This window comes from Entelurus aequoreus, linkage group LG12 (assembly GCF_033978785.1).
Source record: "Entelurus aequoreus isolate RoL-2023_Sb linkage group LG12, RoL_Eaeq_v1.1, whole genome shotgun sequence".
NCBI classification, from domain to species: Eukaryota; Metazoa; Chordata; class Actinopteri; order Syngnathiformes; family Syngnathidae; genus Entelurus; species Entelurus aequoreus.
In genome coordinates this window covers 53,912,290-53,938,603 of record NC_084742.1, presented here as the reverse complement: position 1 = coordinate 53,938,603, position 26,314 = coordinate 53,912,290, and the positions used below count along the sequence as shown (strand labels likewise).

Sequence of the window (26,314 nt, the reverse complement as noted above, 5' to 3'; positions counted from 1 at the left end):
AAGTCATTTTGATAGTAGGCTAATATAGCTAATATAGACACTTACATCATGTGTTGTCTTCATTATAACACTTATATAAGACTTTTAAAGTCATTTTGATAGTAGGCTAATATAGCTAATATAGACACTTACATCATGTGTTGTCTTCATTATAACACTTATTTAAGACTTTTAAAGTCATTTTGATAGTAGGCTAATATAGCTAATATAGACACTTACATCATGTTTTGTCTTCATTATAACACTTATTTAAGACTTTTAAAGTCATATTGATAGTTGGTCTAATATAACTTTTATAGATAGGCTCCAGCACCCCCTGCGACCCCGAAAGGGACAAGCGGTAGGAAATGGATGGATGGATGGATAGACATTTACATCATGTGTTGTCTTCATTATATCACATATATAAGACTTTTAAAGTCATTTTGATAGTAGGCTAATATAGCTAATATAGACACTTACATCATGTGTTGCCTTCATTATAACACTTATATAAGACTTTTAAAGTCATTTTGATAGTAGGCTAATATAGCTAATATAGACACTTACATCATGTGTTGCCTTCATTATAACACTTATATAAGACTTTTAAATTCATTTTGATAGTAGGCTATCCATTTTCTACCGCTTATTCCCTTCGGGGTCGCGGGGGGTGCTGGAGCCTATCTCAGCTACAATCAGGCGGAAGGCGGGGTACACCCTGGACAAGTCGCCACCTCATCGCAGGGCCAACACAGATAGACAGACAACATTCACACACTAGGGCCAATTTAGTGTTGCCAATCAACCTATCCCCAGGTGCATGTCTTTGGAGGTGGGAGGAAGCCGGAGTACCCGGAGGGAACCCACGCAGTCACGGGGAGAACATGCAAACTCCACACAGAAAGATCCAGAGGCCGGGATTGAACTCACGACTACTCAGGACCTTCGTATTGTGAGGCAGACGCACTAACCCCTCTGCCACCGTGCTGCCCGATAGTAGGCTAATATAGCTAATATAGACACTTACATCATGTGTTGCCTTCATTATAACACTTATATAAGACTTTTAAATTCATTTTGATAGTAGGCTAATATAGGTAATATAGACACTTACATCATGTGTTGCCTTCATTATAACACTTATATAAGACTTTTAAATTCATTTTGATAGTAGGTTAATACAACTAATATAGACACTTACATCATGTGTTGTCTTCATTATAACACTTATATAATAATTTTAAAGTCATTTTGATAGTAGGCTAATATAACTTTTATAGATAGGCTCCAGCACCACCTGCGACTCCGAAAGGGACAAGTGGTAGAAAATGGATGGATAGACACTTACATCATGTGTTGTCATCATTATAACACATATATAAGACTTTTAAAGTCATTTTGATAGTAGGCTAATATAGACACTTATGTCTTCATTATAACATGTATGTAAGACTTTAAAAGTAATTTTGATAGTAGGCTAATATTGACACTTACATCATGTGTTGTCTTCATTATAACACTTATATTAGACTTTTAAGTCATTTTGATAGTAGGCTAATATAGACACTTACATCATGTGTTGTCTTCATAATAACACATTTATAAGACTTTTAAAGTCATTTTGATGGTAGGCTAATATAACAAATATAGACCCTTACATCATGTGTTGTCTTCATTATAACACGTATATAAGACTTTTAAAGTCATTTTGATAGTAGGCTAATATAGCTAATATAGACACTTATAGAAACAACTTCAGTTTGCCACGTAAGTCGGCATAGGAGGACAACATTTAGGTACACGCTTATAAAGTTCTGACTAAGACTGAGGTAAAAGTCCAGTATTTGCTCCAGGAGGAGGTACAACTAGAAGTACCAGCAGACTAACAGTAGAACAACATCCACATGTCTCTTATCTCTGTAGCAAAAAACTGGGTTTGTTATCTTGATTTCTGTTGTTTCCCCACCTCCCACTCTGCTGATTCATAGACTTGATTGCTGAAGCACACTGTGACAGCTCCTCGACACACATCAGTCGTGTGTGTTAGTGTTTTCTTCTTTGAAAGATTGAGTGACTATTTTATTGCCAAGATGTCCACCTGCCCACTGTGGCATGCGTGTAGATATTCACCATATTGATGTGCTGTGTGGTGGGACCAGTGGACAAGGAATACATACAAGACATCATCCTTGTTGAAGAACGGGGAGAAACTGGAAAACATGATGGTTTCCAAAAACAGGACACAGCGGGGTTGAACAAAAGGCATTTTACTATTCAAAATGTTCTTGTAATCAGACAATTTTTTTCGGTATATTAGATGGAATTTTTTACATAAGGAAGCTATGATCAAAACAACAACCAAAAGCTGAACTGTCACCGCACCGGCCTGCACGCACACACAAAAGTCCCTTTAAGTCCTTTTGGTACTCTGGAAAAACGTGAACAACCATGTTGCCGCAACATTTCTTAACGAGCTATTGCAAAGAATTTAGGGATTTCACCATCTACCGTCCGTAATATCATCAAAAGGTTCAGAGAATCTGGAGAAATCAGCGGCAAGGCCGAAAACCAACATTGAATGCCTGTGACCCTCGATCCCTCTGGTGGTACTGCATCAAAAAGCGACATCAGTGAGTAAAGGATATCACCACATGGGCTCAGGAACACTTCAGAAAACCACTGTCGGTAACTACAGTTGGTCTCGAACTTTGTAAGTGCAAGTTAAAACTCTACTATGCAAAGCCAAAGCCATTTATCAACAACACCCAGAAACGCTTCGCTGGGCCCGAGCTCATCTAAGATGGGCTGATTCAAAGTAGAAAAGTGTTCTGTGGTCTGACAAGTCCACATTTCAAATTGTTTTTGGAAACTGTGGACGTCGTGTCCTCCGGACCAAAGAGGAAAAGAACCATCTGGATTGTTCTAGGCTCAAAGTTGAAAAGCCAGCATCTGTGATGGTATGGGGGTGTATTAGTGCCCAAGACATGGGTAACTTACACATCTGTGAAGGCACCATTAAAGCTGAAAGGTACATACAGGTTTTGGAGCAACATGTGTTGGCATCCAAGCAACATTATCATAGACGCCCCTGCTTATTTCAGCCCCTGCTTAGTTGTTGATGGACTTGTGTTGTGTTGATGTTGACAGTTGTAATCATTTCCTGCCTCCCTCTCTGACAGACATGCACTCATCTGAGCAGCGCTGACAGGCCCACGGCTTCCAGCTCCAACATGACCATGGAGTCCTCTTCTGAGTCCCAACAGGAGACTGAGACAACTTTGGTGAGTGGCCCCACGTGTCTACCATTTACTGTGGCAGCGCTACACAAATGATGCTAACACCACTTCATATTGACAATTATTCGACAGTGGCTTTATTTGACAAACCATATTTTAGTGTTTCTTCTGGTAACTCAACCAGGAAGTGGTTTAATGGTGCTGCAGTTATATCTCCAGCAGATGGTGCTTTGACTGGCCACTATAAAATGATGTGGTGAGCCCAAATAAAATGATATGGCAGGCAAATATAAAAAGACGTGGTGAGCAAAAATTATAATGATCTGGCAGGCCAATATAAAATGATGTGGTGAGCCAAAATAAAATGATCTGTCAGGCCACTATAAAATGATCTGTTAGGTCACTATAAAATTATGTGGTTAGCCAAAATAAAATGATCTGGCAGGCCACTATAAAATGATGTGGTGAGCCAAAATTAAATGATCTGGCAGGCCACGAAAAAATGATGTGGTGAGCCAAAATAAAATGATCTGGCAGGCTACTATAAAATGATGTGGTGAGCCAAAATAAAATGATCTGTCAGGCCACTATAAAATAAAGTGGTGAGCCAAAATAAAATGATCAGGCAGGCCACTATAAAATGATGTGCTGAGCCAAAATTAAATGATCTGGCTGGCCACGAAAAAATGATGTGGTGAGCCAAAATAAAATGATCTGTCAGGCCACTATAAAATAAAGTGGTGAGCCAAAATAAAATGATCTGGCAGGCCACTATAAAATTATGTGGTGAGCCAAAATAAAATGATTTGGCAGGCCAATATAAAATGAAATGGTGAGCCAAAATAAAATTATCTGGCAGGCCACTATAAAATAAAGTGGTGAGCCAAAATAAAATGATCAGGCAGGCCACTATAAAATGATGTGCTGAGCCAAAATTAAATGATCTGGCTGGCCACGAAAAAATGATGTGGTGAGCCAAAATAAAATGATCTGTCAGGCCACTATAAAATAAAGTGGTGAGCCAAAATAAAATGATCTGGCAGGCCACTATAAAATTATGTGGTGAGCCAAAATAAAATGATTTGGCAGGCCAATATAAAATGAAATGGTGAGCCAAAATAAAATTATCTGGCAGGCCACTATAAAATGAAGTGGTGAGCCAAAATAAAATGTTTTGGCAGGCCTACATATAATGATGTAGTGAGCCAAAATAAAATGATCTTTCAGGCCACTATAAAATGAAGTGGTGAGCCAAAATAAAATGATATGGCAGACCTCATTAGAAGGAATGTGGCGGGCCACTTTAATTGCTGTGGCGTGCCAGATTTTGCCCCCGGGCCCTGAGTTTGACACCTGTGCTCTACACCATGTCATTCAGAACTGGCCTATTTTGAGGCAAAATGATTTATAATCGTGGATTTTCTTTGGAATTTTTAGACAAAAAAAACGTTTTGAAAAATGATGACAAATATTTTACTGCTTAAACAATATCTCCTATGTCAACACTGTCATTTTGCTGTAAAAGATACTCTTTGATGAAAACAGTCATTACATATATGTAATGGTGGTTCATGTAGTGGTGGTGCATACTAAGAGGTACTGTATACACAGGTGCATATTAGGAAGTACTTTATACACAGGTGCATATTAGGAAATACTGTATACACAGGTGCATATTAAGAAGTACTGTATACACAGGTGCATATTAGGAAGTACTGTAAACACAGGTGCATATTAGGAAGTACTGTATACACAGGTGCATATTAGGAAGTACTGTATACACAGGTGCATATTAGGAAGTACTGTATACACAGGTGCATATTAGGAAGTATTGTATACACAGATGCATATTAAGAAGTACTGTATACACAGGTGCATATGAGAAAGTACTGTATACACAGGTGTGTACTAATAAGTACTGTATACACAGGTGCGTATTAAGAAGTACTATGTACACAGGTGCATATTAAGAAGTACTGTATACACATGTACATATTAAGAGGTACTTTATACAGAGGTGCATATTCAATCAGTGTGTTCCCTGTCAAGACCAAGTCAAACTTAATCCAGCCCTAAATGACAGGTGACTGCCATGATTACCTGTAGCCAGTGCCATCTCCAATTGTTGACAATGACTCATTGTTACCCTGAGCGCTATTGACGATCCTTAATGATTACCTGGAGGTGCTGATAATGAACACCTGTCACGTCACTGGCATGTCAGCATCCCTTTTTCCACAGAAGTCTCAGAGTTCCGCACGCTACGCCTCACGATGCACGCACTTCAGCTTCATATGGAGCTGTGAAGTTTTTTTTAATCTTGAATAGATTAGCAAACATTACAAAAACGTTCATGTTGTCAGCATTGCTTGTTGTGGGAAATGTTCTGGACAACAGATTAAAGCCGAAAAAAACTACATTTTACAAACAATAAATATTTTTCATATATTAGCTGCACCGATAAGTCGCAGATATATACGTTGTGTGATGAGTTGTTTACACAGAAATATTTAGTAAACATTTTGTAGAAGTCGCATACTCGTGGTCCCGCTGATGCATACGTCAGATACGCCAGGTGTGCAGAGTTGACAAAGGTTTAATGTTTGTTTCCACAAGCTCATCAGACAAACGTTCTTTCCGGACTTTTTAGTCTCTCCAAAACTCCTCCTCTCCGCGGCCGCTACTGTTAAAGACAACAGATGATTAGATAACTCGTACCACCTGGGAGATCTAATCGCCTGTTCAGCTGTGTCTCGCCGTCAGCACTGCCACGCCCCCATCTGATGCCACTCTGTCCTCAGTTCCATGGACAGAGGCGGTGACTTTCGCTCCTGCAAGGAGCGCTGGCCACACCTCCCTCCACACATTTATTTACATACCTTAATTGTTTCCAAACGTTGTCCGTAACCCGGCAGTAAAACGGATGATCAAACAAAACAGAAGTCATGGTCATGGACCCACTCGCTGCGCAAGCTAGCTTTCCAATCAGCTAAACGGTGACGTTTTGGCGAATTTGCTGAGGAATTTGTGAAACTGAAACAATACAAAAGGAATGCCATTGTAAGTTAATAATACTAACACAAACTCTCGTAAATGTGTTAGCTTATTAGCGTCATTACATTACGATAGCACGTACAAATATGCATGAAAACACTCCCACAGACATCACACACCGGACGCTTTAGTAAGTAAGACTTGTTTTAGTTATATTGAATAACTTACAAACGTTGCTCGGAGTGATGAATGAGGAATCCATACGAGTAGAACGCTATGGACGGCTGAAAGACGAACATGGCACTCGGGTTGAAAAACAAAAAACAAAAGCACTACAGCTGTAAATGGAAGTATACCTTCAGTGAGCCAATTTGTCCATAAGATGGCGCCATAGTACAGACAATAACATACTTTCTCTGTGTCTTGTTTTAAAAAACAAAACAACAACAACTACTTTTAGTATGGTTGTTATCGGAGAAAAATCCATAAATTAGCTGCACCGTCTTATAAGCCGCATGGGTCAAAGTGTAAGAAAAAATCAGTTCATAGTCCGGAATTGACGGTAATTGTGTTGTAGTTTTTAGGTGCAATGCTCATAAAGTTGTATTGTTTTGTACTTGTTTCAGCTGACATTTGCTGTATTTGTTAGCATGTGTTAGCATATTAGCTCATGCTAACGACACTCGCTTCATTACATTATGATAGCACGTACAAACGTGCATTAAAACACTCCTGCAGACATCACACACGGGACGGTTTAGTAAGTAAGAATTGTTTTAGTTATATTGTAAAACTTACATGCGTTGCTTGGAGTGATGAATGAGGAATCCATATGAGTAGAAACGCTATGGACGGCTTAAAGGCCAATTTGTCCATAAGATGGCGCCATAGTACAGACAATAAAATACTTTCTCTATGTCTTGTTTTAAAAAACAAAACAACAACTACTTTTAGTATGGTTGTTATAGGAGAAAAATCCATAAATGAGCTGCACTGTCTTATAAGCCGCATGGGTCAAAGTGTAAGAAAAAAGTAGCTTATTCGCAGAAATTGACGGTAATTGTGTTGTAGTTTTTAGGTGCAATGCTAATAAAGTTGTATTGTTTTGTACTTGTTTCAGCTGACATTAGCTGTATTTGTTAGCATGTGTTAGCATATTAGCTCATGCTAACGACGCTCGCTTGATTACATTACGATACATGCATGAAAACACTCCTACGGACATCACACACGGCACGGTTTAGTAAGTAAGAATTGTTTTAGTTATATTGTAAAACTTACAGGCGTTGCTTGGAGTGATGAATGAAGAATCCATACGAGTAGAAACGCCATGGACTGGCAGAGGACAGAATGACATTTATACTTCTGGTTGAAAACTCGGTCTAATCAAAAGGGCAATGCAGCACCTGCGGTGAGCAAATTTGTCCAAAAGATGGCACCGTAGCACAAACAATATCACACCTATTCAGTGTCTTTGCTTGTATTTTTACATAACTATTTGCATTATGGCCGTCAGAAAAAAAACATAAATTAGCCGCACCGTTTTATAAGCTGCAGGGTTCAAAGCGTAGGAAAAAAGTAGCGGCTTATAGTTTGGAAGTTGCAGTACCTTTTTGATGCACTAATAACTCAGTAAGTGTGTGGCTTAAAAAGTATTTCAATAACACAGGGGTCAGTCCAAAATCTGAGCTGTTCCTCCATGTAACAGGAGTTGTTTCCGGGGTGGATAAATGTGCATGCTTCAAGAGCATTCACGCTTTACGCCGCTTTTCAGCGTTTGTACCATCGCGGAATGACCAGGGGGTTAATCATCTTGTCCTTAGCATGTAGCAGCTAACATGGACAACATGAACACTTTGTCAACACTTTATTTACACATTTGGTTTATTGTTATGGTTGTGTATATTTGAGCCCACCCACTAATCCCCTCCTTAAAATATTATAGTTCAGTTCATTTATTTCATACATAAAAAAAAATCTAACAAAGGAATACAATAAAAATCAATCAATCAACATAACATTAAAGTACAATATTATTATTATTATTTAATGTTATGTTGATTGATTGATTTTTTATTTTTATTTGTTTTATTTTTTTATTTTTATTTTTTATTTTTGATTTTTGATTTTTTTTTTTTTTGGATTGATCCCCTCCTTAAAATATTATAGTTCAGTTTATTTATTTCATTCATTAAAAAAAAATCTAGCAAAGGAATAAAATAAAAATCAATCAATCAACATAACATTAAAGTATAATATTAATATTGTACTTTAATGTTATGTTGATTGATTGATTTTTATTTTATTCCTTTGTTAGATTTTTTTTAGATTGGGGGGGGGCTCAAATATACACAACCATATTTTAATTTTTTGACACTTAAGCCAAGAATGAAGAAATAATTTTACTCAATCATATCTTTTCATCATGATTTTTAAAACATTTAAAATACAAAAAGATATTTACATTGTTTCATTCCACTATCAAGTGTGTTCCATAAACAATTGTATTGCTTTTGGTTGTAATTTTGTTTAAAGTGCCAAATTTTGCTCACAGTGCACATTTCCACATCAACTTTAGTCTGGATACATTTCATCTTTGCTGTGGAAAAGAGCGTACGGAAGGTTTTTATGCAAGAGCGAGCCTGTTATACAAAACCCAAAACCAGTGAAGTTGGCACGTTGTGTGAATGGTAAATAAAAACAGAATACAATGATTTGCTAATCCTTTTCATTCCTTTTTGTTGTTGTTGCAAATAATCATTAACTTAGAATTTAATGGCAGCAACACATTGCAAAAAAGTTGTCATAGGGGCATTTTACCACTGTGTTACATGGCCTTTCCTTTTAACAACACTCAGTAAACGTTTGGGAACTGAGGAGACACATTTTTGAAGCTTCTCAGGTGGAATTCTTTCCCATTCTTGCTTGATGTACAGCTTAAGTTGTTCAACAGTCTCTGTTGTGGTATTTTAGGCTTCATAATGCGCCACACATTTTCAATGGGAGACAGGTCTGGACTACAGGCAGGCCAGTCTTGTACCCGCACTCTTTTACTATGAAGCCACGTTGATGTAACACGTGGCTTGGCATTGTCTTGCTGAAATAAGCAGGGGCGTCCATGGTAACGTTGCTTGGATGGCAACATATGTTGCTCCAAGACCTGTATGTACCTTTCAGCATTAATGGTGCCTTCACAGATGTGTAAGTTACCCATGTCTTGGGCACTAATACACCCCCATACCATCACACATGCTGGCTTTTACACTTTGAACCTAGAACAATCCGAATGGTTATTTTCCTCTTTGTTCCGGAGGACACAACGTCCTCAGTTTCCAAAAACAATTTGAAATGTGGACTCGTCAGACCACAGAACACTTTTTCCACTTTGCATCAGTCCATCTTAGATGAGCTCGGGCCCAGAGAAGCCGGCGGCGTTTCTGGCTGTTGTTGATAAATGGCTTCCGCTTTGCATAGTAGAGTTTTAACTTGCACTTACAGATGTAGCGACCAACTGTAGTTACTGACAGTGGTTTTCTGAAGTGTTCCTGAGCCCATGTGGTGATATCCTTTACACACTGATGTCACTTTTTGATATAGTACCGCCTGAGGGATCCAAGGTCACGGGCATTCAATGTTACGTGCAGTGATTTCTCCAGATTCTCTGAACCCTTTGATGATATTACAGAGCGTAGATGGTGAAATCCCTAAATTCCTTGCAATAGCTGGTTGAGAAATGTTGTTCTTAAACTGTTCAACAATTTGCTCAGGCATTTGTTGACAAAGTGGTGACCCTCGCCCCATCCTTGTTTGTGAATGACTGAGCATTTCATGGAAGCTGCTTTTATACCCAATCATGGCACCCACCTGTTCCCAATTAGCCTGTTCACCCTACGGGATGTTCCAAATAAGTGTTTGATGAGCATTCCTCAACTTCCTCAGTCTTTTTTGCCACTTGTGCCAGCTTTTTTGAAACACGTTGCAGGCATCAAATTCCAAATTAGCTAATAATTGCAAAAAATAACAAAGATTACCAGTGTGAACATGAAATATCTTGTCTTTGCAGTCTATTCAATTGATTATAAGTTGAAAAGGATTTGCAAATCATTGTATTCTGTTTTTATTTACCATTTACACAACGTGACAACTTCACTGCTTTTGGGGTTTTGTACGAGGGCCCTGGTCAGGTGTTGCATTATTTAGTTCCACTTCCTTCCTTTCTGTAAACCCCCAAGTTTCTCGTGACGTCCCTTCACTTCACCTCTGCTGTAGTCCTCAGGAGTGGGTTGTTTGCGGTGAGTGGGTGTGTAATTAGAGTTGCAGAACAGGAGCACACACAATGGCACACACAATGGCATGATTGGCTTGCACGCCCACAAGCCCCTCCCCCCTGAGTGGCGTCCTCCTTCCAGTGTGGAGGAAGCTGCATGATGAAGTCGCTAATGACCAAAGGCTTCTGAAAGTCAGATTGGCGTTTGATTGTGTCCTCCTTTGTATCCAAGTCGTGCTTAACCGGTCTGGTATCAGCCGATCGCTGGTTGTGAGCAGTATCAGCAGTGATGACTGGCGTGTCATGGAGACTGAGTGTGTGTTGTGTGTCATGGAGACTGAGTGTGTGTTGTGTGTGATGCAGACTGAGTGTGTGTTGTGTGTGATGCAGACTGAGTGTGTGTTGTGTGTGATGCAGACTGAGTGTGTGTAATAGTCTTGGCAGTTGAAAGGACGCTTCTTCTTAAACAGATGAAAGCCTTTGGGAAAGATGCCAATTAGGTTTTTTTTATCCGCTGCCACTTCTCTCCAAACACTGACATGCAAAGTTCAAATACGTGTCATCCGACACCACACAGTGTGCTTTTGTTTGTAGGCTCCTATTAGACACTGTAGTCTGTTGTTTTTACATCAAGGGGGCCCATCTGGCAATCTGTAGTACTGTGTGTGTGTGCGTGTGTGTGTGTGTATATACATATATATATATATATATATATACACATTATTATATATATATATATATATATATATATATATATATATATATATATATATATATATATATATATATATATATATATATATATATATATATATATATATATACACACTACCGTTCAAAAGTTTGGGGTCACATTGAAATGTCCTTATTTTTGAAGGAAAGGCACTGTACTTTTCAATGAAGATAACTTTAAACTAGTCTTAACTTTAAAGAAATACACTCTATACATTGCTAATGTGGTAAATGACTATTGTAGCTGCAAATGTCTGGTTTTTGGTGCAATATCTACATAGGTGTATAGAGGCCCATTTCCAGCAACTATCACTCCAGTGTTCTAATGGTACAATGTGTTTGCTCATTGGCTCAGAAGGCTAATTGATGATTAGAAAACCCTTGTGCAATCATGTTCACACATCTGAAAACAGTTTAGCTCGTTACAGAAGCTACAAAACTGACCTTCCTTTGAGCAGATTGAGTTTCTGGAGCATCACATTTGTGGGGTCAATTAAACGCTCAAAATGGCCAGAAAAAGAGAACTTTCATCTGAAAGTCGACAGTCTATTTTTGTTCTTAGAAATGAAGGCTATTCCACAAAATTGTTTAAGTGACCCCAAACTTTTGAACGGTAGTGTATGTATATATGTGTATATGTATATATATACTGTATATGTATATGTATATGTGTATATGTATATATATACTGTATATGTATATATATATATATATATATACTGTATATGTATATATATATATATATATATATATATATATATATATATATATATATATATGTGTGTGTGTATATGTATATATATGTGTATCTATGTGTGTATATGTATATATGTATGTGTATATGTATATATATGTATATGTATGTATGTGTATATATATATATATATGTGTATATGTATTTATGTATATGTGTTTATGTATATATATGTGTGTGTATATATGTATATGTGTATAAGTATATGTGTATATGTATATATGTACATGTATATGTATGTAAATATATGTATACGTATATACAGTATATATGTATATGTATATGTATATATGTATACATATGTATATATGTATATATATGTGTATATATATATATATGTGTGCATATATATACAGTATATACATATGTGTTTATAAAAACCTCAAAAACCACATGTAGATAAGTATTTAGAGATTTTGCTCAATGCTTAGTTGATGCACATTTGGCAGCAATTCGAGCCTGAAGTCTTTTTGAATACGATGCCACCTATCTTTGGGCACTTTCTCTCATTCCTCTTTGAAGGTTGGTTGGGAAGTGTTGCTTTTTACTCAGAATGTCTCATTGTCATAATAGGGTATTGTGTGTGGAATTTTGAGGACAAACATAAATGTATTCCATTGTGGAATAAGGCTGTAACATAAAATGTGGAAAAAAGTGAAGCTCTGTGAATACTTTCCGGATGCTGTGTGTATAGACACCGGAGACCCTTGATCCTGATTGAGATGATGTTCATGCCTCCGGAGGCATCAGAGTCGTATTACGTAAAAAAGCGGCCTCGGCTCTCGTTGGGTGTGTCTTCTCATGCGTTTTCACACTTGGACAACAAATAGAAGCCTGGTCTTGGTGCCCTCAAGCAGGGGTCAGTCGAACCAGAGGCTGGTCCAGTCTGGGCTGCACAAAGTATTCCCTGACTTAGCTTTAGTGACGCTGCGCTACACCAGGCCTCTAGTTCTTATAAATGTAACAATTGTATATTTTTACACATCCTGCTTGCTTAAAAGAAGTTGCTCTTTGTGTTTGTTGTGCTGTTTCATTATGACTTAGTGTTCTTTACAGTGCCATTCAAGATTGCCATATAATATTTAATAGTGATGAGTAAATGATTGAGTGTGTGGCGCACTCAATAGCTGCGTTGACACTTGGGATGGTATTCATATTTGAACCGATACGGTACAAATTCTTCTTGTCAAGTAGCAAGTCATATTGTGAAGCGTACGCATGCAAAATTAGCTGAAAATTGTTAGCATGCTAACAGTTAGCATGTGTCAAGTACGAAGTTGATGAGGGGTTCAGCCGTAAAACTGGCTAAAAAGTTTAACACGCTAGAATGCTAATGTTAGCATGTGTCAAGTACCAAGTTATGAGTCTGAGGTGTACGGCGACAAAATTGACTTAAAAAGTTAGCCTGCTAACAGTTAGCATGTGTCAAGTACCAAGTTATATGATACAGAGACGTTCGGCCGTAAAAAACTGGCTAAAAAGTTAAACACGCTAGAATGCTAACGTTAACATGCTAACAGTTAACACGTGTCAAGTACAAAGTTATATGAGTCTGAGGTGTACGGCGGCAAAATTGGCGACAAAAGTTAGCATGCTAACTGTTAGCATGTGTCGAGTACAAAGTTATATGATTCTGAGGGGTTCGGCCGTGAAACTGGCTAAAAAGTTGAACACGCTAGAATGCTAACGTTAACAGGCTAACAGTTAGCATGTGTCAAGTACCAAGTTTTATATGATTCTGAGGGGTTTGGCCGTAAAACAGGCTAAAAAGTTTAACACGCTAGAATGCTAACGTTACAATGCTAACAGTTAGCATGTGTCAAGTACCAAGTTTTATATGATTCTGAGGGGTTTAGCCGTAAAACTGGCTAAAAGGTTTAACACGCTAGAATGCTAATGTTAACATGCTAACAGTTAGCATGTGTCAAGTACAAAGTTGTATGAGTCTGAGGTGTACTACTGCAAAGTGGGCTAAGTGGCTAAAATCACTGCACGTAAGCGGCAATGCCTGTGACCTTCGATCCCTCAGGCGGTACTGCATCAAAAAGCGACATCGGTGTGTAAAGGATATCACCACATGGGTTCAGGAACACTTCAGAAAACCACTGTCAGTAACTACAGTTTGTCGCTACATCTGTAAGTGCAAGTTAAAACTCTACTATCCAAAGCGAATGCCATTTATCAACAACACCCAGAAACGCCGCCGACTTCGCTGGGCCCGAGCTCATCTAAGATGGACTGATGCAAAGTGGAAAAGTGTTCTGTGGTCTGACGAGTCCACATTTCAAATTGTTTTTGGAAACTGTGGACGTCGTGTCCTCCGGACCAAAGAGGAAAAGAACCATCCGGATTGTTCTAGGCGCAAAGTGTAAAAGCCAGCATCTGTGATGGTATGGGGGTGTATTAGTGCCCAAGACATGGGTAACTTACACATCTGTGAAGGCACCATTAATGCTGAAAGGTACATACAGGTTTTGGAGCAACATATGTTGCCATCCAAGTAATGTTATCATGGACGCCCCTGCTTATTTCAGCAAGACTGTTGAACAACTTAAGCTGTACATCAAGCAAGAATGGGAAAGAATTCCACTTCAAAAGTGTGTCTCCTCAGTTCCCAAACGTTTACTGAGTATTGTTAAAAGGAAAGGCCGTGTAACACAGTAAAAAAATGCCCCTGTGACAACTTTTTTGCAATGTGTTGCTGCCATTAAATTCTAAGTTAATGATTATTTGCAACAAAAAAAAAATAAGTTTCTCAGTTTGAACATTAAATATCTTGTCTTTGCAGTCTATTCAATTGAATATAAGTTGAAAAGGATTTGCAAATCATGTTTTTATTTACCATTTACACAACGTGACAACTTCACTGGTTTTGGGTTTTGTATTTCATGTCGAAAATGTCTCAAAAGTGGCCTCTGCATGCTTCAATTTACGACCTTTTCTTTTTTCCAAAAAGAGGGCTTCTATTTCCGTTCTGCCCCCCTAGGACACATTTGGCACATTTGCAAAAAAAAAAACCCCAACATTTCCTCTAATTTTAGGTCAACTGGTGCAAATGATTTCTTGGTGCTGGAGTACGCCACAGAGACGCTTTGTTCTCGCGGCCAAAATATCAGCACACATGACGGCCATGAGCTCGCCGCCACTGAAAAGGAGGAAAGGTGACGATTGGGGCGTGAGGAAGCTTCAGCTGTCTTCACCGACGTGCTGACTCAGCATTTTGCTGCATGTTGCTTTTGCCGTATCCATTCCACTTTAGTGAACAAGAAAATGAATTCCAGGTTCCATCTTTGGTGGCGGAACTAACACACATTTGACTTGACAACAGCAATCATGACTTATTGACAGCACAATGAGACCAAGATTGGAAAATACAAACATTAGGACCATTATTTTTACAAACCCGTTTTCATATGAGTTGGGAAATTGTGTTAGATGTAAATATAAACAGAATACAATGATTTGCAAATCATTTTCAACCCATATTCAATTGAATGCACTACAAAGACAACATATTTGATGTTCAAATTCATAAACTTTTTTTTTTTTTTGCAAATAATAATTAGCTTAGAATTTTATGGCTGCAACACGTGCCAAAGTAGTTGGGAAAGGGCATGTTCACCACTGTGTTACATGGCCTTTCCTTTTAACAACACTCAGTAAACGTTTGGGAACTGAGGAGACACATTTTTGAAGCTTCTCAGGTGGAATTCTTTCCCATTCTTGCTTGATGTACAGCTTAAGTTGTTCAACAGTCCGGGGGTCTCCGTTGTGCTATTTTAGGCTTCATAATGCACCACACATTTTCAATGGGAGACAGGTCTGGACTACAGGCAGGCCAGTCTAGTACCCGCACTCTTTTACTATGAAGCCACGTTGATGTAACACGTGGCTTGGCATTGTCTTGCTGAAATAAGCAGGGGCGTCCATGGTAGCATCATTTGGATGGCAACATATGTTGCTCCAAAACCTGTATGTACCTTTCAGCATTAATGGTGCCTTCACAGATGTGTAAGTTACCCATGTCTTGGGCACTAATACACCCCCATACCATCACAGATGCTGGCGTTTACACTTTGCGCCTATAACAATCCGGATGGTTGTTTTCCTCTTTGGTCCGGAGGACACGACGTCCACAGTTTCCAAAAATAATTTGAAATGTGGACTCGTCAGACCACAGAACACTTTTCTACTTTGTATCAGTCCATCTTAGATGAGCTCAGGCACAGCGAAGCCGACGGCGTTTCTGGGTGTTGTTGATAAACGGTTTTCGCCTTGCATAGGAGAGTTTTAACTTGCACTTACAGATGTAGCAACCAACTGTAGTTACTGACAGTGGGTTTCTGAAGTGTTCCTGAGTCCATGTGGTGATATCCTTTACACACTGATGTCGCTTGTTGATGCAGTACAGCCTGAGGGATGGAAGGTCACGGGCTTAGCTGCTTACATGCAGTGATTTCTCCAGATTCTCTGAACCCTTAGATGTTATTACGGAGCGTAGATGGTGAAATCCCTAAATTCCTTGCAATAGCTGGTTGAGAAAGGTTTTTCTTAAACTGTTCAACAATTTGCTCACGCATTTGTTGACAAAGTGGTGACCCTCGCCCCATCCTTGTTTGTGAATGACTGAGCATTTCATGGAATCTGCTTTTATACCCAATCATGGCACCCACCTGTTCCCAATTTGCCTGTTCACCTGTGGGATGTTCCAAATAAGTGTTTGATGAGCATTCCTCAACGTTATCAGTATTTATTGCCACCTTTCCCAACTTTTTTGTCATGTGTTGCTGGCATTAAATTCTAAAGTTAATGATTATTTGCAAAAAAATGTTTATCAGTTTGAACATCAAATATGTTGTCTTTGTAGCATATTCAATTGAATATTGGTTGAAAATGATTTGCAAATCATTGTATTCCGTTTATATTTACATCTAACACAATTTCCCAACTCATATGGAAACGGGGTTTGTACTTAAACAACCTTTTAGCCTGTTTTTATGCTTGCTTCTAAGGCGATAAACTGTCGAGGTGTCCCCTGAGTCCATGTAGGTGTTGGTCATACAGATATTAATGCCTCCTCATAAAAATGCTGCAATTTACGGACGGTCCCTAAAGGGGCCGCGTCATGTGGTGGCTCTCATGCGACCTGTGAAGGTAAATTTGAGAATATTTTTTTTAATGTAAACTTTTTTTTTATGTAAACTTTTGATCGGGACTGTATATGTTGTGAAATGAGTTATTTACACGGAAATATTCTGTAAATGTTTATTTTAGTGATGTCCGATAATGGCTTTTTTGCCGATATCCGATATTCCGATATTGTCCAACTCTTAATTACCGATACCGATATCAACCGATACCGATATCAACTGATACCGATATATACAGTTGTGGAATTAACACATTATTATGCCTAATTTGGACAACCAGGTATGGTGAAGATAAGGTCCTTTTTAAAAATAAATGATACAATAAAATAAGATAAATAAATAAAAAACATTTTCTTGAATAAAAAAGAAAGTAAAACAATATAAAAACAGTTACATAGAAACTAGTAATTAATGGAAATGAGTAAAATGAACTGTTAAAGGTTAGTACTATTAGTGGACCAGCAGCACGCACAATCATGTGTGCTTACGGACTGTATCCCTTGCAGACTGTATTGATATATATTGATATATAATGTAGGAACCAGAATATTAATAACAGAAAGAAACAACCCTTTTGTGTGAATGAGTGTAAATGGGGGAGGGAGGTTTTTTGGGTTGGTGCACTAATTGTAAGTGTATCTTGTGTTTTTTATGTTGATTTAATAAAAACAAAACAAACAAAAAAACGATACCGATAATTAAAAAAACGATACCGATAATTTCCGATACTAAATTTTAAAGCATTTATTGGCTGATAATATCGGCAGGCCGATATTATCGGACATCTCTAGTTTATTTACATACCTTTGTTCCAAAGGGTGTCTGTAACAGGGCAGTAAAACGGCTGATCAAACAAAACAGAAGTCATCGTAATGAAGTCACAGATATACAGTCGCGGTCAAAAATCTACATACACTTGTAAAGAACATAATGTCATGGCTGTCTTGAGTTTCCAATACTTCCTACAACTCTTTTCTTTTTTTGCGATAGAGTGATTGGAGCACATACTCGTTGAGTTTGAGTTTATTTCGAACATGCAAGCATACAACTTGATACATCACAATTTCCAGTTCCTCTTTTCAACCTGTTCGAAAAGGAGTAGGAATAAGCAGAGTGTCAGGTTCAAACACTGATGACATCTATTAAACAAGACAAGAAGCAAAGAATTAAACAGAGACAGAATTCAAATTGGCTCAATTTGAGGAGAGACGCTTGGACATCTGTACCCTTGTGCAGTGTCATTACGCTCTGCCAAAAGATTGCCCGCCTCCTTCTTTTATTTGGACCTTCCCTAACCACATGGCCATAGCTGTTTCTAAAGGACAAAGGTCGTAAACAGTTCACAGAAAAGGTCGTAAAAGAGTCCAAAAAGAGGTTCGTAAAACCGTTCAAAGAGGTCCGTAAAACAGTTGAAAAAGGAGGTTCAAAAAGAGGTCGCCTGGAGGGGAGTCTGGTCCTGCTTGCTCTTCGCTGTTGTAGTTCTTGGGTCAGACAATATCTTTCTGTTTGATTACAATACATGAAAGAAAACAGAACACCTTCGTGTTGCTTCCCCCCCTACACCAGTGTTGTTTTCGTCAATGATGACGATGACGAAATCATTTCGTTGACGCCACTTTTTTTCATGACGATGACGAGACGGTGACGAGATAAACCTGTCTCTCTGATGACGAACACATGACGAGACGTGTGTGAGTTTTCGTTGACGAGACGAGAACGGACGAAAATGTTAGTGGGTACTCTGTCAGACGTTTAAAATGCATGACATTTCTGTTTATTGTGTGTAACGCAGGTGTCAAATTCATACCTTTTTGAATTTGACTGGTATGCTCTTGCCTGCTATTTACTCTTTGAGCGCTGTGCGTGCTTTCTGGTCACGTGACCGCCGCGGTCCAATTGGCTGGGCTTATAAGCCGGTACCAGGAAGTGGCCAATTTATTATGTGCGTGTTACTTTAGCAGCATGTATAGCCATGTTTACATTCAGTGACGGTGTGGTTATCTCTTTGTGAGTACGTTCTGTCAGCACGTAACTTGATATGTTAAACAGGTTGAGTTACTGTTATACGTAGAGTCTGCTAGCTTTAGCCTAAAAGCCACAAGTGACGTTGTGCAGCCCCATTACGGAATCAGGAATTAATGGATTATTTTATTACATGGTTTGCACAAATGAAAGAGAGTGGGGTTGTATGATATCTGTTGTAATTGCACTGGCAGACAGGGCCAAGTTGAGCATATGTGTTCCTCATCCATCACTTATATTTTGGGCATGTTTATGTTAATTGTACTTTAACAAATTCTGAGAAATAAAGCCACAATTGCTGAAGTAGAATGTTTTTGTTTTTTGGCTTTTTTGGAGTAATGAACTTTGATTCCACTGTTACCACTTTATCTGTGTGTAATACACAATCCTTGGATCAGAAATTTGCTGTTGGGTGGAAACCTTATATGTCTAAAACCATTCCTTTACTGTTATTATTTGTGAAAATAGCAGATCTGCAAGCTTACAATGGGTTGAACTTATAGATCTGCTGCTATTTTCACAACTTATGTGTGACACTGCCCAACAGCAATCTCCAATACTTATTGACCCAGATTAATTTGTTAAAAGACTATACTTATATACTTATATTATACTTTTTATTCTTTTTTTTGGACTAAAACTAGACTAAAACCTTTTTGACTTTTCATCGACTAAAACTAGACTAAAACCCTTTTGAGTTTTCGTCGACTAAAACTGGACTAAAACTATCACATATAAAAGTGACTAAAATGTGACTAAAACTAATAAGCATTTTAGTCCAAAAGACTAAGACTAAGACTAAATGTAAGATGGTTGTCAAAAACAACACTGCCCTACACAGTGGAGTTTTACGAGCCTTACTCTTGGTAGGTTTCAAAGACAGCTTTTGCTTCTCAATGAAACAAAGTTTTTGTGATAACTTAGAAACAATTATTCTAACACAGAGCTTATTTAATCCTACCCCTTTTCTTTTACATAACAGTTGCTAAAACTTTTGTTCACTTCCTGTTCTCAATTTATTCACAATACACTCCATAAGTAATCACAATAGAAATAAATAAAATAAATAAATAATACTCGGTGAAGTAAGTTACATTTCATATGGTGAGATGAGTAAGATTATTTTGAAAATGAATTGATGGATGAAATACATTTAGAATGTTTATCATGGTTCTTCTTCTTTGTACTTTGTAAACACTTTAAGTTTGAAGAGTTTTTTCAAGTGGATCATATTAGTACATTGTTTGATCTTGTTGGTCACAAAAAAACGTTCATGAAGTTTGGTTCTTTTATGAATTTATTATGGGTCTACAGAAAATGTGCTGGGTCAAAAGTATACATACAGCAATGTTAATATTTGCTTACATGTCCCTTGGCAAGTTTCACTGCAATAAGGCACTTTTGGTAGCCATCCACAAGCTTCTGCTTGAATTCTGCAGTTGGGTGTTCCAACAGGACAATGACCCCAAACACACGTCAAAAGTGGTAAAGGAATGGCTAAATAAGGCTAGAATGAAGGTTTTGGAATGGCCTTCCCAAAGTCCTGACTTAAACGTGTGGACAATGCTGAAGAAACAAGTCCATGTCAGAAAACCAACACATTCAGCTGAACTGCACCACTTTTGTCATGAGGAGTGGTGAAAAAAAAGAATGCCATTTTAAGTTATTAATACTAACACAGACACTCATAAACGTGTTAGCATATTAGTTAATGCTAACTACGCTAGTTTCATTGAATTATGATAGCAGGTACAAATATGCATGACAACACTCCTACAGACATCACACATGGGACACTTTAGTAAGTAAGAATACTTTTAGTTGTATTGTAAAACTTATACATGTATATATATACATATATATATATTATATATATATATATATATATATATATATATATATATATATATATATATATATATATATATATATATATATATATATATATATATATATAAATATATGTGTGTGTGTGTATATATATGTATATATATGTGTATGTGTATATATATATATATATATATATATATATATATATATATATATATATATATACATATGTGTGCGTATATATATATATATATATATATATATATATATATATATATATATATATATATATATATATATATATATATGTATGTGTGCGTATATATATATGTGTGTATATATATATATATGTGTATATATATATATATATATGTATGTATGAATATATATATACTGTATATACGTATGTGTATGTATATATGTGTATATATATATATATATATATATATATATATATGTATGAATATATATATACTGTATATACGTATGTGTATAAATGTGTATGTATATATGTGTATTGTATACACATATACATACATATATTTACGTATATATATATATATATATATATATATATATATAAATATATATATATATATATATATATATATATATATATATATATATATGTATGTGTATACATGTGTATGTGTGTATGTGTATTGTATACACATAAATACATACAGTACATATATTTACGTAAACATATATATGTATGTGTATATATGTGTGTGTGTGTGTGTATATATATATATGTATATATACATATACACATATGTATATATACGTATATATCCATCCATCCATCCATCCATTTTCTACCGCTTATTCCCTTCGGGGTCGCGGGGGGCGCTGGAGCCTATCTCAGCTACAATCGGGTGGAAGGCAGGGTACACCCTGGACAAGTCGCCAACTCATCGCAGGGCCAACACAAATAGACAGACAACATTCACACTCAAATTCACACACTAGGGCCAATTTTAGTGTTGCCAATCAACCTATCCCCAGGTGCATGTCTTTGGAGGTGGGAGGAAGCCGGAGTACCTGGAGGGAACCCACGCATTTACGGGGAGGACATGCAAACTCCACACAGAAAGATCCAGAAGCCGGGATTGAACTCACGACTACTCAGGACCTTCGTATTGTGAGGCAGACGCACTAACCCCTCTGCCACCCTGCTGCCCATACGTTAATATATATGTACATAAATATATATAAATACATATGTAAATATGTATACGTAAGTATATTTGTGTGTGTGTATGTATATATATATATGTATACTGTATACCTGTGTGTGTATATGTATATATATGTATATATATATATATATATATATATATATATATATATATATATATATATGTATATGTATATGTATATGTATATATATATATATATATATATATATATATATATATATATATATATATATATATATATATATATATATACACATATACAAATATACTTACGTATACATATTTACATATGTATTTATATATATTTATGTAAACAAACACTTCCACTTCCTTGTTTACTGATTGGTCCTTTCACAAACACTTCCACTGCCTTGTTGCTCAGATGATTACTATGGTGCCCAAAAGAGAAGATTTGGTGTAATCAAAGTCTGCTTTGTGATGTAATGAAGAAGTTAATGAAAGCGAGCAGAAAGTAAATAGTGGCTGAGATGAAAGTGGAGAGAATGATGCAACAGATAAAGGCAGCAGGGACATTTAAGTGAAGGCTGAGAGCAAAGACGTGTCCTCATCAGTGAGAGAGTGCCTTGTCTCCTCCCCTCAGCGCTCTTGTAGCCCTCGTCTCTGAGCTGCCTCCTACCTAGCAGCTTTCATGTTGTCACCACACCACTGCAAGCTCACCTCCCGCCCGCCACACGGTATGTCTCTGTCTGTCTGCTTTTCCTCTCCGTCTGTCTGCTTTTCCTCTCCGTCTGTCTGCTTTTCCTCTCTGTCTGTCTGCTTTTCCACTCTGTCTGTCTGCCTGCATCTCCTCTCTGTCTGTTTGCATTTCCTCTCTGTCTGTCTGCATTTCCTCTCTGTCTGTCTGCATTTCCTCTCTGTCTGGCTATTATTATACCTAGTCATGTTGCATCGTATTGTTATAACTAGTGAATATGTGTATTATTCCATTTAGACAACTAGTAATGAGGATGTGTATTATTCCATTTAGACAATAAGTAATGAGGATGTGTATTATTCCATTTAGACAACTAGTAATGAGGATGTGTATTATTCCATTTAGACAATTAGTAATGAGGATGTGTATTATTCCATTTAGACAACTAGTAATGAGGATGTGTATTATTCCATTTAGACAATTAGTAATGAGGATGTGTATTATTCCATTTAGACAATTAGTAATGAGGATGTGTATTATTCCATTTAGACAACTAGTAATGAGGATGTGTATTATTCCATTTAGACAATTAGTAATGAGGATGTGTATTATTCCATTTAGACAACTAGTAATGAGGATGTGTATTATTCCATTTAGACAACTAGTAATGATGATGTGTATTATTCCATTTAGACAACTAGTAATGAGGATGTGTATTATTCCATTTAGACAATTAGTAATGAGGATGTGTATTATTCCATTTAGACAACTAGTAATGAGGATGTGTATTATTCCATTTAGACAATTAGTAATGAGGATGTGTATTATTCCATTTAGACAACTAGTAATGAGGATGTGTATTATTCCATTTAGACAATTAGTAATGAGGATGTGTATTATTCCATTTAGACAACTAGTAATGAGGATGTGTATTATTGCATTTAGACAATTAGTAATGAGGATGTGTACTATTCCATTTAGACAACTAATAATGAGGATGTGTATTATTCCATTTAGACAATTAGTAATGAGGATGTGTATTATTGCATTTAGACAACTAGTAATGAGGATGTGTATTATTGCATTTATACTACTAGTAATGAGGATGTGTATTATTGCATTTTGACAACTAGTAATGAGGATGTGTATTATTGCATTTAGACTACTAGTAATGATGATGTGTATTATTGCATTTATACTACTAGTAATGACGATGTGTATTATTGCATTTAGACAACTGGTAATGATGATGTGTATTATTGCATTTAGACAACTAGTAATGATGATGTGTATTATTGCATTTATACTACTAGTAATGAGGATGTGTATTATTGCATTTAGACAACTAGTAATGATGATGTGTATTATTGCATTTATACTACTAGTAATGAGGATGTGTATTACTGCATTTAGACAATTAGTAATGAGGATGTGTATTATTGTATTTAGACAATTAGTAATGATGATGTGTATTATTGCATTTAGACTAGTAGTAATGAGCATGTGTATTATTGCATTTAGACTACTAGTAATGAGGATGTGTATTATTGCATTTAGCCTACTAGTAATGAGGATGTGTATTATTGCATTTAGACAACTAGTAATGATGATGTGTATTATTGCATTTTGACAACTAGTAATGATGATGTGTATTATTGCATTTATACTACTAGTAATGAGGATGTGTATTATTGCATTTAGACAACTAGTAATGATGATGTGTATTATTGCATTTATACTACTAGTAATGATGATGTGTATTATTGCATTTAGACTAGTGGTAATGAGTATGTGTATTATTGCATTTAGACTACTAGTAATGAGGATGTGTATTATTGCATTTAGACTACTAGTAATGAGGATGTGTATTATTGCATTTAGACAATTAGTAATGAGGATGTGTATTATTGCATTTAGACTACTAGTAATGAGGATGTGTATTATAACATTTAGACATTTAGTAATGAGTATGTGTATTATTGCATGTAGACTACTAGTAATGAGGATGTGTATTATTGCATTTAGACTACAAGTAATGAGGATGTGTATTATTGCATTTAGACAATTAGTAATGAGGATGTGTATTATTGCATTTAGACTACTAGTAATGAGGATGTGTATTATAACATTTAGACAATTAGTAATGAGGATGTGTATTATTGCATTTAGACAATTCGCATTGATGATGTGTATTATTGCATTTAGACAACTAGTAATGGTGATGTGTATTATTGTATTTAGACAATTAGTAATGATGATGTGTATTATTGCATTTAGACAACTAGTAATGTTGATGTGTATTATTTTATTTAGACTACTAGTAATGAGGATGTGTATTATTGCATTCAGACAACTAGTAATGAGGATGTGTATTATTGCATTTAGACAACTAGTAATGGTGATGTGTAATATTGCATTTAGACAACTAGTAATGAGGATGTGTATTATTGCATTTAGACTACTAGTAATGAGGATGTGTATTATTGCATTTAGACAACTAGTAATGAGGATTTGTATTATTGCATTTAGACAATTAGTAATGAGGATGTGTATTTTTGCATTTAGACAACCAGTAATGAGGATGTGTATTATTGCATTTAGACAACTAGTAATGAGGATGTGTATTATTGCATTTAGACAACTAGTAATGAGGATGTGTATTATTGCATTTAGACAACTAGTAATTAGGATGTGTATTATTGCATTTAGACAACTAGTAATGAGGATGTGTATTATTGCATTTAGACAACTAGTAATTAGGATGTGTATTATTGCATTTAGACAACTAGTAATGAGGATGTGTATTATTGTATTTAGATGTGATGGGATGGATGGGATGGGTACAGAATTGGTTACTTTCATAAGTACCAACCTCGGTACTACTGGGTCCCTGTTCACATGAAAACCAACAGTGCTGTATTTTCATACCTTAGTTGCACGTCCACATCCAGCTGCAAACTCAGCACCGGCCCAAGCACTTGGCGGGGAAACAGGCAGTCAAGCACTCAGCCTGACCGCCTTTAATGTTGCCATCATCCATGCCAATAAAGCAATAAGAAGGCGCTCAAAAGTACAGTAAGGCTCCACTTTTTAAAATGCTCTATATCTTGATGCTGACAAATTTCACCACATCTAGTGTGTGTGTGACAATCATTGGTACTTTAATCTTTAGTATACATGGGATTTGCCATAGACATACTCAAGATTAGCATTAGCGATTTTACATGGCGATTTCAACACCTCCGAATTTGTTAATAAAAACTACAACTAAGGTGCATGTTTATTTGAAAACTGTTTAAACTTTGAAAAACACATTGGAAACACACAAATCAAACTAAAAGATTGCACATGAGTTCACAGTATAACATCGCTATCAATAAATGTATAAAATATGTTAACAATGATGCAATTGCATCAATCAACATGAAAATTAACACAGGTACAAAATAACACATAACATATCACACATTAATGTATTTAGTTACAATCA

At 36.5% G+C, this 26,314-nt stretch overlaps 1 protein-coding gene across 5 annotated transcripts in view; it reads left to right on the top strand.

Annotated features, from left to right (window-relative positions):
- Positions 1 to 26,314, top strand: part of osbpl8 (oxysterol binding protein-like 8) — a 180,908-nt gene that overhangs the window by 52,131 nt on the left and 102,463 nt on the right. For 3 of the 5 annotated variants that reach the window (XM_062066263.1, XM_062066264.1, XM_062066262.1), the window contains exon 3: positions 3,162 to 3,263. In XM_062066263.1, the coding sequence (XP_061922247.1) occupies positions 3,213 to 3,263 (51 nt within the window). In that variant the 5' untranslated portion in view covers positions 3,162 to 3,212. Of the gene's footprint in view, positions 1 to 3,161; positions 3,264 to 22,728; positions 22,865 to 26,314 lie in introns of those variants that run through there. The other 2 variants (XM_062066267.1, XM_062066266.1) reach the window with 2 other exon arrangements.